The sequence below is a fragment of the Stomoxys calcitrans genome, chromosome 5 (genome assembly GCF_963082655.1).
Source record: "Stomoxys calcitrans chromosome 5, idStoCalc2.1, whole genome shotgun sequence".
NCBI classification, from domain to species: domain Eukaryota; kingdom Metazoa; phylum Arthropoda; class Insecta; order Diptera; family Muscidae; genus Stomoxys; species Stomoxys calcitrans.
The window spans coordinates 71,017,528-71,032,451 of NC_081556.1; the positions used below are offsets into that span (position 1 = coordinate 71,017,528).

Below are 14,924 nucleotides of genomic sequence, written 5' to 3' on the forward strand. Positions count from 1 at the left end.
CCGACACTTGGGTTTGAATTGCTATATCAAGTGCGTACTCTACTCCTAAATACCTTTCATTTGATACCTATATTGTCGCAATCGGTAAACATGTCCGTTTGGGTGTTGGGTTACCATAAGTGAGTTAAATTGGTCCACCCACCTCCAATTTTGGCGTTTTTGAATATTGGGGTAAGGGGAGGGTCCGCTCCGCATTCGGACATCAAAAAAGTGGAGTACCCTATGTCCAGTACGTACCGGATTGAGCCGATGGAGTCTTTCATCGAGAAGGGATGCCGCCTCAGTGTACAACATACTGCTACAACAACCATCCGCCGCAGTCGCCCCAATTTCGTTTGATCTAGGATTAGTGCCAGTGTGTTATATGTATGCCCCTATTAATTGATTGCAAATTATGCCGCATGCTATTTGGACGACATTAAACAAACAAAAGTTGTTGTTGTTGTTGTAGCAGTTTATTGTGTACTATCTTTCGTCTGCTTGATTCTGTTGAGTGTCAAGACCCAGGAACTCCGCGACTAAGATGGGGTGCGTCCACAGGGATCTGGGTCTGAGTCGAGTGGGTCTGGCCGGGCAGTTAAACAGGTGACGTGTATCGTGCGGTCCCTGGTTACAGTCGGGACATACATCTTGCACGTCGGCATCAATCCTAGCTCTGTGGGAATTGAGGCGGCTGCATCTGCCGGAACGTAATTGAGCCAGAATCACTCTGGTTTGCCGGGGGAGGTCGATTTCTTCGGGTGCAATGGGTGGCGGTCGTACTCCAAGGACTACATTCACCCGGTAGCCAGTTAACGCGTCTGCTACCGTGTCTGCATGAATGTTGTTCAGACCCGCTTGATATGCCGCTTGATCTAGAGGTTCTCTCTTATAGCGCTGGACCTCACGCTCTAGATCATGTAGATCTACCTTAAGGCTTCTGGGCGGTGGGTATCTATCCACAAGATGATGATTTGGATGATTTCTGCGATAACAGCCCAAAAGGTATTGCTTAGACAGCATGTAGTTATGTCTTCGCACTGGTAGGATCTTTGTCTCCTGGTGGAGGTGGTCCACATGAGAACTAAGGAGGCAGCCCGTCGCAGTTCGGAGGGCGGCATTCTGACAGATCTGAATATTATTCCACTGCGTGTCACAAAGCTGACGTGACCACACTGGCGCTGCATAACTTACCACAGACCGGCCAATTGCTTTGTACGTGGTCAACAAGGTTTCTTTGTCTGCACCCCAAGTGCTGCCAGCGAGTGACTTGAGGACCTTGTTTCTACTTTTGACTTTATTGCAGATTGCTGTGGCATGTGGGGAGAAAGTGTAGGAGCTGTCAAATGTGACGCCAAGTATTTTGGGACACTTGATGGTCGGAATCAATTCTCCATCGACCATCACAGTCAGCTCAGAATTCACCTCACGCGTATTTGTAGTGAACAGTGTGGCTGAAGATTTGGTGGCGGATATCTTCAGATTTCTTGCAGCGAAATATGAGGCAAGCTCGTTGAGGTAGACGTTCAACCTATCGCAGATGTCATCAATGGGTGGGGGGCCTGATGCCAGGATCGTACAGTCGTCCGCATATGATACGATCTCTATGCCGTCTGGAGGAGGTGGGATGGAGGAAAGGTAGAGGTTAAACAGAGCCGGAGATATCACCCCGCCTTGGGGAACTCCCTGTTTCGCTCTACGGTGTTTTGACTTCTTATCCCTAAATTCCACAAATGACTGGCGGCCACACAGATAATTCGCGACCCAACGTTTAAGGCCTGGCTGGAGGGACGTGTTGGCGATGTCCTCAAATAATTTGGCATGGCTGACCGTGTCGAATGCCTTCGATAGGTCCAATGCCACGAGGACCGTCCTATCACATGGCCTGGGTTGATTGAAGCCACGGCAAATGTGTGTGGTGATGGCATGCAAAGCTGTTGTTGTGCTGTGCAGTCTCCGAAATCCGTGTTGATGCTCGGCGAATGGAAATTCTCCTACGAGGCTCGGGAGGAGTAATGCCTCAAGCGTCTTGGCCACTGGTGAGAGAAGGGAGATCGGTCTGTACGACTCCCCCAAACTCGGGTCTTTACCAGGCTTCAGTAGCGGGATCACTCTGCCCATTTTCCAGACATCGGGAACTATAAGAGTGTTCAATGACAGGTTAAGGACAGTGGTAAGGTACTCAACTCCAGGTAAATCCAGATTCTTCAGCATCAATGTAGAGATTCCGTCGGGGCCCAACGCCTTGGAAGATTTGGCGCCACGGATGACATTCGTAACTTCGCCCACGGTAAATTGTGATGGCTGTTCATCGGCTCGGAGACCACGAATACGGCGAATGGCTCTCCTCCTTGCCCTGTCTCTCTCGGGATGCACGATAAATTGACGGTTGAACAACCTGGCGCATCTCTTCGGATCAGTCACGGTTAACTCGCCAAAAGTGACTGAGGTCCTGTCGTCCCGTCTACCGGGGTTCGAGAGAGACTTAACAGTGGCCCACAATTTGCCTGCGCCGGTGCCTAAGTTACATTGCTCCAAGTGTTCCAGCCACAAATTCCGCTTATGTTCGTTGACTACCCTGTTTATTTCCAGATTCAGCTCGCTGATTCTGGGGTTAGCGGGGTCCATAGCACGAATCCCATCACGCTCGTCTGCGAGTACCACTGCTTGCGCCGGGAAATTGGGTCGCACTTGCGGTATTCGACCGGCTGGTATAAAGCGAGCGGCTGCTGCGTTGATGATGTCTCGGAATTTCCTCTCGGCCACAAGCACATCAGAGGGGGGTGGCAGTTCATTGAAGCGGCGATTGGTATACTCTCTGAAGCCAGTCCAATTGGCCTTCTTATAGTTGATGAACGTTCGGCGCTCAGAGGTTATGAAGTCGGGTGGTCGGTCGATGGTGAGGATTATGGGGAGGTGGTCTGACCCCAAAGAGATGACGGCTTGCCAGGATACGTCACTCAGGAGATCAGGGGATGCGATTGAGATGTCTGGCGAGCTGCTGCACCTCCTCGTAATCCTAGTGGGGGCATCCTCATTCACCGTGCAAAACGTGGAGCTATCTATCTGCTCTGCCAAAGCTATGCCACGCTGGTCGTTGCCTAGGGGAGAATGCCATGACGAGTGATGTGCATTGAAATCCCCCAGAACCAGACGACTATGGCCAGATAGCAACCCACTTATGTCGGGGCTGTAGGCCTGGCCATTAATCGGGACACAGCTGCCAACCGGCGGTATATACACGTTGTATATCTCTATCTCGGCAGTACCAGACTTGACTGCTACCCCCATACATTCCATGTATGGGTCACTAGCGTCAAGCGCAGGCGAGATAGGTCTATACTGCACGGAATGGTGTATAACGAAGGCCAATCCCCCACCTCCATTCCTTGAGCGATCCTTACGTAGCACATTGTAGCCGTGACAACTGTGCAAGCTGCAGGTGTTAGTCAGCTTTGTCTCCTGGATCGCTGCGACCGATATGCTCTTCCGACTCATAATATCCACAATCTCATCAATCTTGCCTCGCAGTCCATTGCAGTTTAACTGCAGGAACGATACATTTCCCGACACTGGCCTGGCAATAGTAGGGCTAGGGTGCTGTCTTTGCATAAATTGCCGTACGGGAGAGGTCGGGGGGGTCACATAGTCCGACGACGAGGACGCCGAAGGCGACGACGGCGACGCTTGTGACCCACTGCTGGCTGTGTTCGCACAGCACCTAGCGACATAGCCAGTATGACTATACTCCCGTAGCGAAGTTAGGCCAGAGCAAGAACGGAAATGTACCCACTCCAAGCACCTGTTACACCTCACCGATACTGACCGATGATGAAGGCGGTTCTGGCAAACGGAACAGGACCAGGGTCCGGGGTTCTTTTCAATCCCGGCACGGACCAAAAGCATACGGAGAAGGCACTCCGGGATGTGCCTCTCCCATGACGAAAAAAGACGAACACGTACACTGAGGCGGCAGCCCTTGCCGATGAAGATTCCATCGGGTCAATCCGGTACGTACAACCGGCTGCCATGGGATTGCAAACAAAAGTCGTACAACAGCACACAACAAAAACAACAGCATTGAAACAGAGTTGTTTCTGGCCCTGTTCGAGAACAATTATTTGCTGTTGCAATATGTTAGTAACGCAGCGACTGTCTCTGCTATTTTGCTCATAGAACTTAGAACCATTTCCACAAAATGTGTTCGCATTTTCTCCGTCAGCATTTCTTATAATGCTTTTTGGCAGATGTTTGGGCGATATGGATACATGGACAGCCCTGTTATCTGTTTTACGCTATCAACTTTCTTACTATTAGCAGAGATACTTATTGAACGTTACAATAGTTACATTCCTATTAGATCTTATTATTACTCGAGTTTAGGGCCTGTGGAATTCCTTAAAAAAAAAAAAATTTAGCTTGAAGCTAAAAAAAAAAAAAAAAAAAAAAAAAAAAAAAAAAAAAAAAAAAAAAAAAAAAAAAAAAAAAATCGTATGATTTATTTTGTTATGTGTCTTACCTTATTTCACCAACTCCTATATCAAATTGGTCACCAAGTTGGACACTCAAAATGTTCGTATTGAAAACTTCTTCGGACAACTCATAGATGTTAAGATTAAAGGGATCAACGTGTAAAAGGTTATCCTGAGAATCATAGAGTTTAACAATGGCTTCAATGGACTTCGTACGCTCCACTCTGTCGGCAGCCTCAACCCGAATGGCTCCAATGTTCACAACCGAAATGGATAGATGTGCGGGTTCATTCATCAAACACCGATCAATTAACTCAAGTCTTGTCTATGAATAAAAAGAAGAATTTTGTTTTGTGCAACGAATAAAACAAATGTTAAGCAAGAACATACATGACCAATGCGAAGCGGTGATACAATCAGCTCCTTATCTTTGTTATCAAAGCCCACCTTGACAATACCGGACTCGGACAGTTGGAAATCATAAAATCCACTACCCTGCGCCATGGGAATACGTTCCCGGCTTCCTTTTGCTAAAAATATGCTAATGTGATCAGAGGGGAAAAATGTGCTGTTGACCGTCATGAATCGGATTTCGTTTTCGATTACCGGCGTGATGGTCTCCCCGGTTCTGGGCTGTAATTTCGACTATGTAGTAAAATGAGCATTTAATAGAGTTTCGAATTACTTACATTCTTGATGCCAAATGGAGGTTCTTCGCCATAAATATTTTGCTTTCTTAAAACTGCACTATCATACTTTGTGACTACGCCCTTTATGCGGAAATTTTGGGCCACTTCGTTGAGCGTTGTCACCAACACATCTTTGCCTGGCAAACGTATGCCTTCTAGAAATTCTTCCTCGGACTGGCGGTGATGCATAATGGCACCACTGTGATAGCGTTGCTCACCTGTGGCAAATTCCCAGTCGATAAAAAGCGATGTTATGTTCATCAATTTGCGATTCTTGGCGTCCTGAACTTCAATTTCTATTTCGAATTTATCATCATGGTCCTTGAGTTGCAACAAGGCATTTCTCATTTCCAGAGGACAGGAGGAACGTAGCTGCTCCGTGGTGTACAAATTTAAGAATCTTGGCTTAACGCAATAGATGTTTGTCTCTATAGTAGATACATAGGGTTGGAAGTTTGGAGTCAACAAAGTGTTAAATACATTGAAAACCAGAGAGGATTCGCCAACTTCACGGCACAATATATTGAAGGCGTACAAATTGTTTTGTGTATCAAATTCTATTTCGGACACTCGAGCGATATTGTGGTTGTAGTCGGTCCCTTTAGTCAACTCTGCCTCCAAGGTATAGATCCTCTGGGGTCCATTGGTGTATATGACATTGCGTGACGATCCCACTGGCAAGACGACATGATTTTCATGCGGGTTCAAAATTGTCAATGGCTCAAAAACACTGAGTGTTGCTTCGTCCCTCAAGATCTTGTCCTGGAATTTATAGGACAATTTCAGATGGGTCAGACCAACAGCTGTGCTACGCAAGTGAACTATTTGGCAGGCATCCGGCGCCATTTCTATCCCCGCATCGACATTATAATCCACTTGGAATATTTGGTTAGTAAACTCGAAATCAAATACTAGATTTTCACATTTCGTTAGCGGCATTAGGGTCTTGTTTACATAGGCATAGATGGCCACATGCAGTTGCACGTAGTCCTTGAGTGCAGTTTCAAAATTGTATTTGATGATCTCCAGTTTAACCGGAGGTACAAAGTAAATATCGGCATGTCGTGTTATTTTCTGGTTCTTTGCCAGCGCAACCTTGACATGAGCATGACCAGTCAGCAGAGTTCCAGTCGATGCATCATATGTGTCATAGCCGCTTTTAGTATTTGTGTCCCTTATGACGGTAGTTGCTAACCCGTTTTGATTTATGTGCAAGACACGTGGATGGTGTGACATCCATACATATGAACCATCACCGCCCTTAGCTTGAAATTGGATTTTTTGCGTTTTAATCACATTTGGATCGAATGGCAATATGACTTTTGATGGCGTCAAATTGAGTTCGCTGTAGATTTGCAACTCAGCTTGAGCAGTCAACTGGCAAGAGATATAAAAATTAAATTAGATTTCTTCACTGATTACACCCGCATTAGTTTACCTCTTTGAATGAACCATACACTGGTGTCACACCTTCTCTAATTGCTTCGCCATATAAACGTGAACCATTCTTGCTGCGTTTCTGAACAAGGAAAAGCAATTCGTCTAGCTCCGAACTGACTGAGTAACGAGATCCCAGGGTAATTTTATGATCATCACTGTAAATAGGTAATAAAAAAAGTTTTAAAAATGGAAAAGAAACGTAAATCGTTTTCAGTTGAGTTTAAAATTTCACTTCATTTGTTAAATATTTACTAGACCTCTGAAGAATGATTTTTCTTCCGATTTTTTTGGATGTTCATATCCAGAGTAGCGACTGAACCGATGAGATGAGCGATGTTATTCAACTACAGTTTAATGGGCATCCCGAGGGCTGTTGTTGTTGTTGTAGCAGTTTATTGTGTACTATCTTTCGTCTGCTTGATTCTGTTGAGTGTCAAGACCCAGGAACTCCGCGACTAAGATGGGGTGCGTCCACAGGGATCTGGGTCTGAGTCGAGTGGGTCTGGCCGGGCAGTTAAACAGGTGACGTGTATCGTGCGGTCCCTGGTTACAGTCGGGACATACATCTTGCACGTCGGCATCAATCCTAGCTCCGTGGGAATTGAGGCGACTGCATCTGCCGGAACGTAATTGAGCCAGAATCACTCTGGTTTGCCGGGGGAGGTCGATTTCTTCGCGTGCAATGGGTGGCGGTCGTTCTCCAAGGACTACATTCACTCGGTAGCCAGTTAACGCGTCTGCTACCGTGTCTGCATGAATGTTGTTCAGACCCGCTTGATATGCCGCTTGATCTAGAGGTTCTCTCTTGTAGCGCTGGACCTCACGCTCTAGATCATGTAGATCTACCTTAAGGCTTCTGGGCGGTGGGTATCTATCCACAAGATGATGATTTGGATGATTTCTGCGATAACAGCCCAAAAGGTATTGCTTAGACAGCATGTAGTTATGTCTTCGCACTGGTAGGATCTTTGTCTCCTGGTGGAGGTGGTCCACATGAGAACTAAGGAGGCAGCCCGTCGCAGTTCGGAGGGCGGCATTCTGACAGATCTGAATATTATTCCACTGCGTGTCACAAAGCTGACGTGACCACACTGGCGCTGCATAACTTACCACAGACCGGCCAATTGCTTTGTACGTGGTCAACAAGGTTTCTTTGTCTGCACCCCAAGTGCTGCCAGCAAGTGACTTGAGGACCTTGTTTCTACTTTTGACTTTATTGCAGATTGCTGTGGCATGTGGGGAGAAAGTGTAGGAGCTGTCAAATGTGACGCCAAGTATTTTGGGACACTTGATGGTCGGAATCAATTCTCCATCGACCATCACAGTCAGCTCAGAATTCACCTCACGCGTATTTGTAGTGAACAGTGTGGCTGAAGATTTGGTGGCGGATATCTTCAGATTTCTTGCAGCGAAATATGAGGCAAGCTCGTTGAGGTAGACGTTCAACCTATCGCAGATGTCATCAATGGGTGGGGGCCTGATGCCAAGATCGTACAGTCGTCCGCATATGATACGATCTCTATGCCGTCTGGAGGAGGTGGGATGGAGGATAGGTAGAGGTTAAACAGAGCCGGAGATATCACCCCGCCTTGGGGAACTCCCTGTTTCACTCTACGGTGTTTTGACTTCTTATCCCTAAATTCCACAAATGACTGGCGGCCACACAGATAATTCGCGACCCAACGTTTAAGGCCTGGCTGGAGGGACGTGTTGGCGATGTCCTCAAATAATTTGGCATGGCTGACCGTGTCGAATGCCTTCGATAGGTCCAATGCCACGAGGACCGTCCTATCACATGGCCTGGGTTGATTGAAGCCACGGCAAATGTGTGTGGCGATGGCATGCAAAGCTGTTGTTGTGCTGTGCAGTCTCCGAAATCCGTGTTGATGCTCGGCGAATGGAAATTCTCCTACGAGGCTCGGGAGGAGTAATGCCTCAAGCGTCTTAGCCACTGGTGAGAGAAGGGAGATCGGTCTGTACGACTCCCCCAAACTCGGGTCTTTACCAGGCTTCAGTAGCGGGATCACTCTGCCCATTTTCCAGACATCGAGAACTATAAGAGTGTTCAATGACAGGTTAAGGACAGTGGTAAGGTACTCAACTCCAGGTAAATCCAGATTCTTCAGCATCAATGTAGAGATTCCGTCGGGGCCCAACGCCTTGGAAGATTTGGCGCCACGGATGACATTCGTAACTTCGCCCACGGTAAATTGTGATGGCTGTTCATCGGCTCGGAGACCACGAATACGGCGAATGGCTCTCCTCCTTGCCCTGTCTCTCTCGGGATGCACGATAAATTGACGGTTGAACAACCTGGCGCATCTCTTCGGATCAGTCACGGTTAACTCGCCAAAAGTGACTGAGGTCCTGTCGTCCCGTCTACCGGGGTTCGAGAAAGACTTAACAGTGGCCCACAATTTGCCTGCACCGGTGCCTAAGTTACATTGCTCCAAGTGTTCCAGCCACAAATTCCGCTTATGTTCGTTGACTACCCTGTTTATTTCCAGATTCAGCTCGCTGATTCTGGGGTTAGCGGGGTCCATAGCACGAATCCCATCACGTTCGTCTGCGAGTACCACTGCTTGCGCCGGGAAATTGGGTCGCACTTGCGGTATTCGACCGGCTGGTATAAAGCGAGCGGCTGCTGCGTTGATGATGTCTCGGAATTTCCTCTCGGCCACAAGCACATCAGAGGGGGGTGGCAGTTCATTGAAGCGGCGATTGGTATACTCTCTGAAGCCAGTCCAATTGGCCTTCTTGTAGTTGATGAACGTTCGGCGCTCAGAGGTTATGAAGTCGGGTGGTCGGTCGATGGTGAGGATTATGGGGAGGTGGTCTGACCCCAAAGAGATGACGGCTTGCCAGGATACGCCACTCAGGAGATCAGGGGATGCGATTGAGATGTCTGGCGAGCTGCTGCACCTCCTCGTAATCCTAGTGGGGGCATCCTCATTCACCGTGCAAAACGTGGAGCTATCTATCTGCTCTGCCAAAGCTATGCCACGCTGGTCGTTGCCTAGGGGAGAATGCCATGACGAGTGATGTGCATTGAAATCCCCCAGAACCAGACGACCATGGCCAGATAGCAACCCACTTATGTCGGGGCTGTAGGCCTGGCCATTAATCGGGGCACAGCTGCCAACCGGCGGTATATACACGTTGTATATCTCTATCTCGGCAGTACCAGACCTGACTGCTACCCCCATACATTCCATGTATGGGTCACTAGCGTCAAGCGCAGGCGAGATAGGTCTATACTGCACGGAATGGTGTATAACGAAGGCCAATCCCCCACCTCCATTCCTTGAGCGATCCTTACGTAGCACATTGTAGCCGTGACAACTGTGCAAGCTGCAGGTGTTAGTCAGCTTTGTCTCCTGGATCGCTGCGACCGATATGCTCTTCCGACTCATAAAATCTACAATCTCATCAATCTTGCCTCGCAGTCCATTGCAGTTTAACTGCAGGAACTATACATTTCCCGACACTGGCCTGGCAATAGTAGGGCTAGGGTGCTGTCTTTGCATAAATTGCCGTACGGGAGAGGTCGGGGGGGTCACATAGTCCGACGACGAGGACGCCGAAGGCGACGACGGCGACGCTTGTGACCCACTGCTGGCTATGTTCGCACAGCACCTAGCGACATAGCCAGTATGACTATACTCCCGTAGCGAAGTTAGGCCAGAGCAAGAACGGAAATGTACCCACTCCAAGCACCTGTTACACCTCACCGACACTGACCGATGATGAAGGCGATTCTGGCAAACGGAACAGAACCAGGGTCCGGGGTTCTTTTCAATCCCGGCACGGACCAAAAGCATACGGAGAAGGCACTCCGGGATGTGCCTCTCCCATGACGAAAAAAGACGAACACGTACACTGAGGCGGCAGCCCTTGCCGAAGAAGACAACCGGCTGCCATGGGATTGATCCCGAGGGTGATAGATCGGAGCAGATAATTATTTAATTTATAGATTGATTTTAACTTAAAATTCAAGAATAACATTTCATAAAGTTATTAAATACAATTTATGTTAGGCTTAACAAAAATGCTGTTAGCCGTAGTACAATGCTTCTTACTATATTGTTATATGTTTCCATGTGGTTTTTTCATGGCAGATAATTATTTGTCGCATCTCTGGTCTCCGAGACGATGAACAACAATCAGAAATTCCGCAGCGCCAAGTTTTGTTGTAGCCCAATTTGCATGTGGCGAGATGAGTAAGCTTGTTCTGGTCCATTGCTCCGATCGCTTTGGGAATGTTATAGCCATTGGTTGTTAAAAGGCGCATATTAATCGCTTTGTCACATCAAATGTCACAGGAACTCAGTATGTGGGCAAGTGCCGGTGCCGGTGCCGGGCAAGCTCTCATTAAGTCTAGCCGCTCGATATCGTTGATCGTCCGCGACTGCAGTGGCACCTGTTAGCTCTCAGCCGAAAGCTACAGGTATGGTGTTCTACACAAAACGGATCCCAAAGTTGCAACCTGCTCATCGTAATCTGCGCTTAGTCGTCTGAGGCAATGAGACCGACAAAATCTCTACACAGATGCTCAAAATCCTGGATGTTCCGAAAGTCAAGTACCAAATTCAGTTCCTCAACCCGCCTCTGGCACGAACATAGCTTCTGAGTGGTAGGATTCCAAAACGGTAAACTTTGCCACAATGTTTGAGGACGCAACACGCCCCTACTGCCTACTTACAACGTTGGATTGCAAGATATGTTTGTGGTTACTTGTTGTTTGGAAATTCAGGAATAAAAAGACAAAGCCAAATACAAAATGGATTTGCCCATGAACATTCCAGAAAAAGAGGTAAACTTCTCACATACTCGTATCATTGAGTGCTGTCCGATTCAAGTTCAATGATAAGAGATCTCTTGTTTCTAGCACGACACCACTTTGGAAGTTTTTACATAGCATAGTACCTCACAAATATTTGCCTCCTAATGGCAAAACCACCGAGTAAAAGCATGATTATACCACTGGCATTGATCAACTTCTATCGTTTATTTCACCCCAGTGTTATTTTAATGACCTGGTATTACGGTAGCAGTAATTTTTGAAGCTTTTATTGCGCCATTACTAAAAATGGAACGATTTACGCTTCAACAACGTATTGAAATTACATATTAAAATTCAATACAAACTGCAGTCGCAGTTCGCATCGAAATCGAAAAAGAAAAAGCGTGCTAAGTTCGACCCTCAGCCGTGGATCGCATTTGTCAAGTTCTTTATAGGCAAACATAGGATAATGAATAAAAATTGCTATGATATGCTATTGGAGCTACATATATATATCAACTTATGGACCGATTCGGGCCAAACTTGGCTTGGATGTTGGAGACCATAGTAGATACAATTTCAAATAAATCGGATAAGAATTGCGCCCTTAGGGGCTCAAAAAGTAAAATCGGGTGATCGGTTTATATGGGAGCTATATCAGGTTATGCACCAATTCAGGCCATATTTTGCAGGTATGTTAGATTTCAGCAAAATGGGATAAGAATTAGAATAATGTATAGTATTGATCTGGATAACAAGACAGCTCTACGTGCCACATAAGCAACGGGAGAATTTTCTGAGGCGTGTTATCTCTGCAAGAGGTCATCACAATTGGCCACCGAAATCTTGTGATTTAACAACGACATCTTCCTTTGTGGAAGATAAGGTGTACGCCAACAGTCCAGCGTCGATACAAGACCTCAAAAATAGAATTCGATTGGTTGTGGAAAATTTCATGAAAAGGATGTGGTCGTGTAAGCGTGATCATGGTGACCACTCGGCTTATGTTCTTTTTCATTATAAACGACATATCTTCGCTTTACTACGAAGTAAACATACTTGGAATACTAAATTAAAACCTCCTATTTGAAAACCCTATAGTATATGCGGACGATTGTACCATCATAGCACGTTAATGCGAAGAGGGAAAATGTATGTGATGCCACCCCAATAGCCACAAAAAAAAATCAATTTAGATATTTCACAGATATTTCTTCGGGCACATTGTTCACTTCATACACGAGCTGACACCAAGTATTTTGCCCAAAAATACTTGGTGTCACTTTTGACATCTTTAACTCGTTCTTCTCACTTGCCGCTGCAATTTGCGATTAGGTCAGAAGTAGAAACGAGGTCCTCGAGTCACTTGCTGGCAGCACTTGGGGTACTGAAAAAGAAACCTTGTTGACGAAGTACAAAACAGTTGACCAGTCTATGGTAAGTTATGCAGCGCCAGTGTGGTCTCGTCAGCTATGTGACACGCAGTGGAAAAATATTCAGATCTGTCAGAATGCTGCTCTTAGAATTGCCACGGCTTGTGTTCTCAGTTCTCACGTGGACTACCTACATCAGGAGACAAAGATCATACCCGTGCGAAGACATAACTACATGCTGTCTAAGCATTACCTTCTGGGCTGCTATCGAGGGGAGCAGTCAAATCATCATCTTGTCGATAGGCATGCATCGCCCAGATGCCTACAAGAGAGAACCTCTTGATCAAGCGGGTCTAGGCAACATTCATGCAGACACCGTAGCAGATGCGGTGAACAACTACGGGGCGAATGTTGTCCTTGGAGAACAAGCGCCACCCCCGGAAAACAAGAGTAGTTCTAGCTCAATTACGATGCGGCAGATGCAGTCGCATCAACTCCTATAGAGCAAGATTATGACCAGGGACCACACGTCACCTGTCACCAGCCAGACTCTCACGACTCAGACCCAGATTCCTGTGTACGCAGATTTCCTGGATCTGAATATTCAACAGAAACAAGCAGACAAAATATATATCGAACACAACACACTGCTACAACAAAAACATTAGTTTTGAGAACAAAAGGATAATAATATGGACGTCTTGAATTATTCGAGATGCAAATTTTTCATAAAATATATGCATCGATATGAGTTAAGTAAGACTCCATTTTGTTTGAACCATCAGTGGCATAAGCTTTACGCTGACATTCACTGAGCTAAAAAAGAACACCTTCGTATGGTAACATTATGAGAATTGAAGAAGATACACCAAGGTTTATATAGACATTGAGGGCTTATAAATTGATGCAAATGCAAATTTGCCCACGAACATTTCATTAAGGAACAGGGGCAAACTTCTCACACATCAATGAGTGCTGTCCGTTCAAGTTTAAACTCAATAATATGGAGCCGCCTTTTTATAGCCGAATCCGATCGACGTACCGTAGTGCGACCCCTCTTTGGGGAGAAATCTTTACATGGCTGCCATTCCATTTTTTCAAATGGCATAGTACCCCACAAATGTCGCCAGCGTTGCGAGGTGAAAATCGCAGCTTAAATTTTTTTCTGATGTTTTCGCCACACAGGAAAAAATACCACGAAAATTAATTGAAGCAGTCATTTTTTTAATTGACATGAAAATGTGACTTTAATTGCAACAATAACAACGCATCAAATCATGGTTGGTGTGGTTTATCCCCTGTGGTTCTCATTTTTTCATTGCAAAAAATGTTCGATCATACAGCTCATCTCGAAAGTAAAAATAAGTAACACTTGATTAGATAATCGCTAGAACCTATAATTTTAATAGAAATAGCCAACTCGAATGGTTGGTTGTTTGATCGGTTTAACCACCACCAGTCTGCATTTTACCACGTGTATGTGGATTTTTTAAACTCTTGCGAAGGAAAGCATCATATCTGTATCATAAAAACAAAATAATTGCCCGCCTATAGCAATGTTCAATGTGCAAATGGTCATCTCCTTGAAATGTGTGACAAAATAATAAAAAATTAAAAAATTTAAAGTTCGCAATATTAGTTTTAAAACCCTTAACCAAAATAAATAATAAAATGTATGCACATACTTTGTATACAAATCGACGGCGATTTCATGCTTTTCTCCTTCGACGGTTATCCAATTGTTATGAGGTAGTAAACTAAGGCCTAGTTTTTTTGGACTGGCTACAGTAAGGCGTGCACTGGGAACAGTATTCTTGAGTACCCCATTGTCGCCACTATTTGAAGCATCATCATTACGAACATTACGATCACGTAAAACTACCATTGTTGTTCCAGCTTTAAGACCGGTTGCAGCTACTCCCTTCATGTTGGCCACGGACTCGTCTTCAATTTCCAAAAAGTATTGGTTGTTGAGGGAAATTTCTTGTAGACGGCCTGTTTTTAATTGTAATATCCGGAAGTTTATGGTATCGCCGGGGAGCACGTATACATCTGATGGTTCCAAAATTATATTGGCCAAAACATTGATGTAGACAACAATAGATTGCACGTAGCTGTACTCCGGATAAGGTAGATTCACGGTGACCTAAAAACAAAACAAAAAAGAACAATGCAAAACATATGCAAA

General features: G+C 45.8%; 1 protein-coding gene across 4 annotated transcripts in view; it reads right to left on the bottom strand.

Moving 5' to 3' along the window:
• Positions 1–14,924, bottom strand: part of LOC106089124 (nuclear pore membrane glycoprotein 210) — a 363,893-nt gene that overhangs the window by 348,092 nt on the left and 877 nt on the right. For all 4 annotated transcript variants that reach the window (XR_001221554.2, XR_001221552.2, XR_001221555.2 and 1 more), the window contains exons 3-7: positions 14,422–14,882; positions 6,579–6,735; positions 5,141–6,517; positions 4,842–5,084; positions 4,499–4,776 (exon numbers count right to left, since the gene is read on the bottom strand). Coding sequence is in view for 1 of the 4 variants with exons in the window: in XM_013254900.2 (XP_013110354.2) it covers positions 4,499–4,776; positions 4,842–5,084; positions 5,141–6,517; positions 6,579–6,735; positions 14,422–14,882 (2,516 nt within the window). In the remaining 3 variants the exon portion in view is untranslated. The remainder of the gene's footprint in view (positions 1–4,498; positions 4,777–4,841; positions 5,085–5,140; positions 6,518–6,578; positions 6,736–14,421; positions 14,883–14,924) is intronic.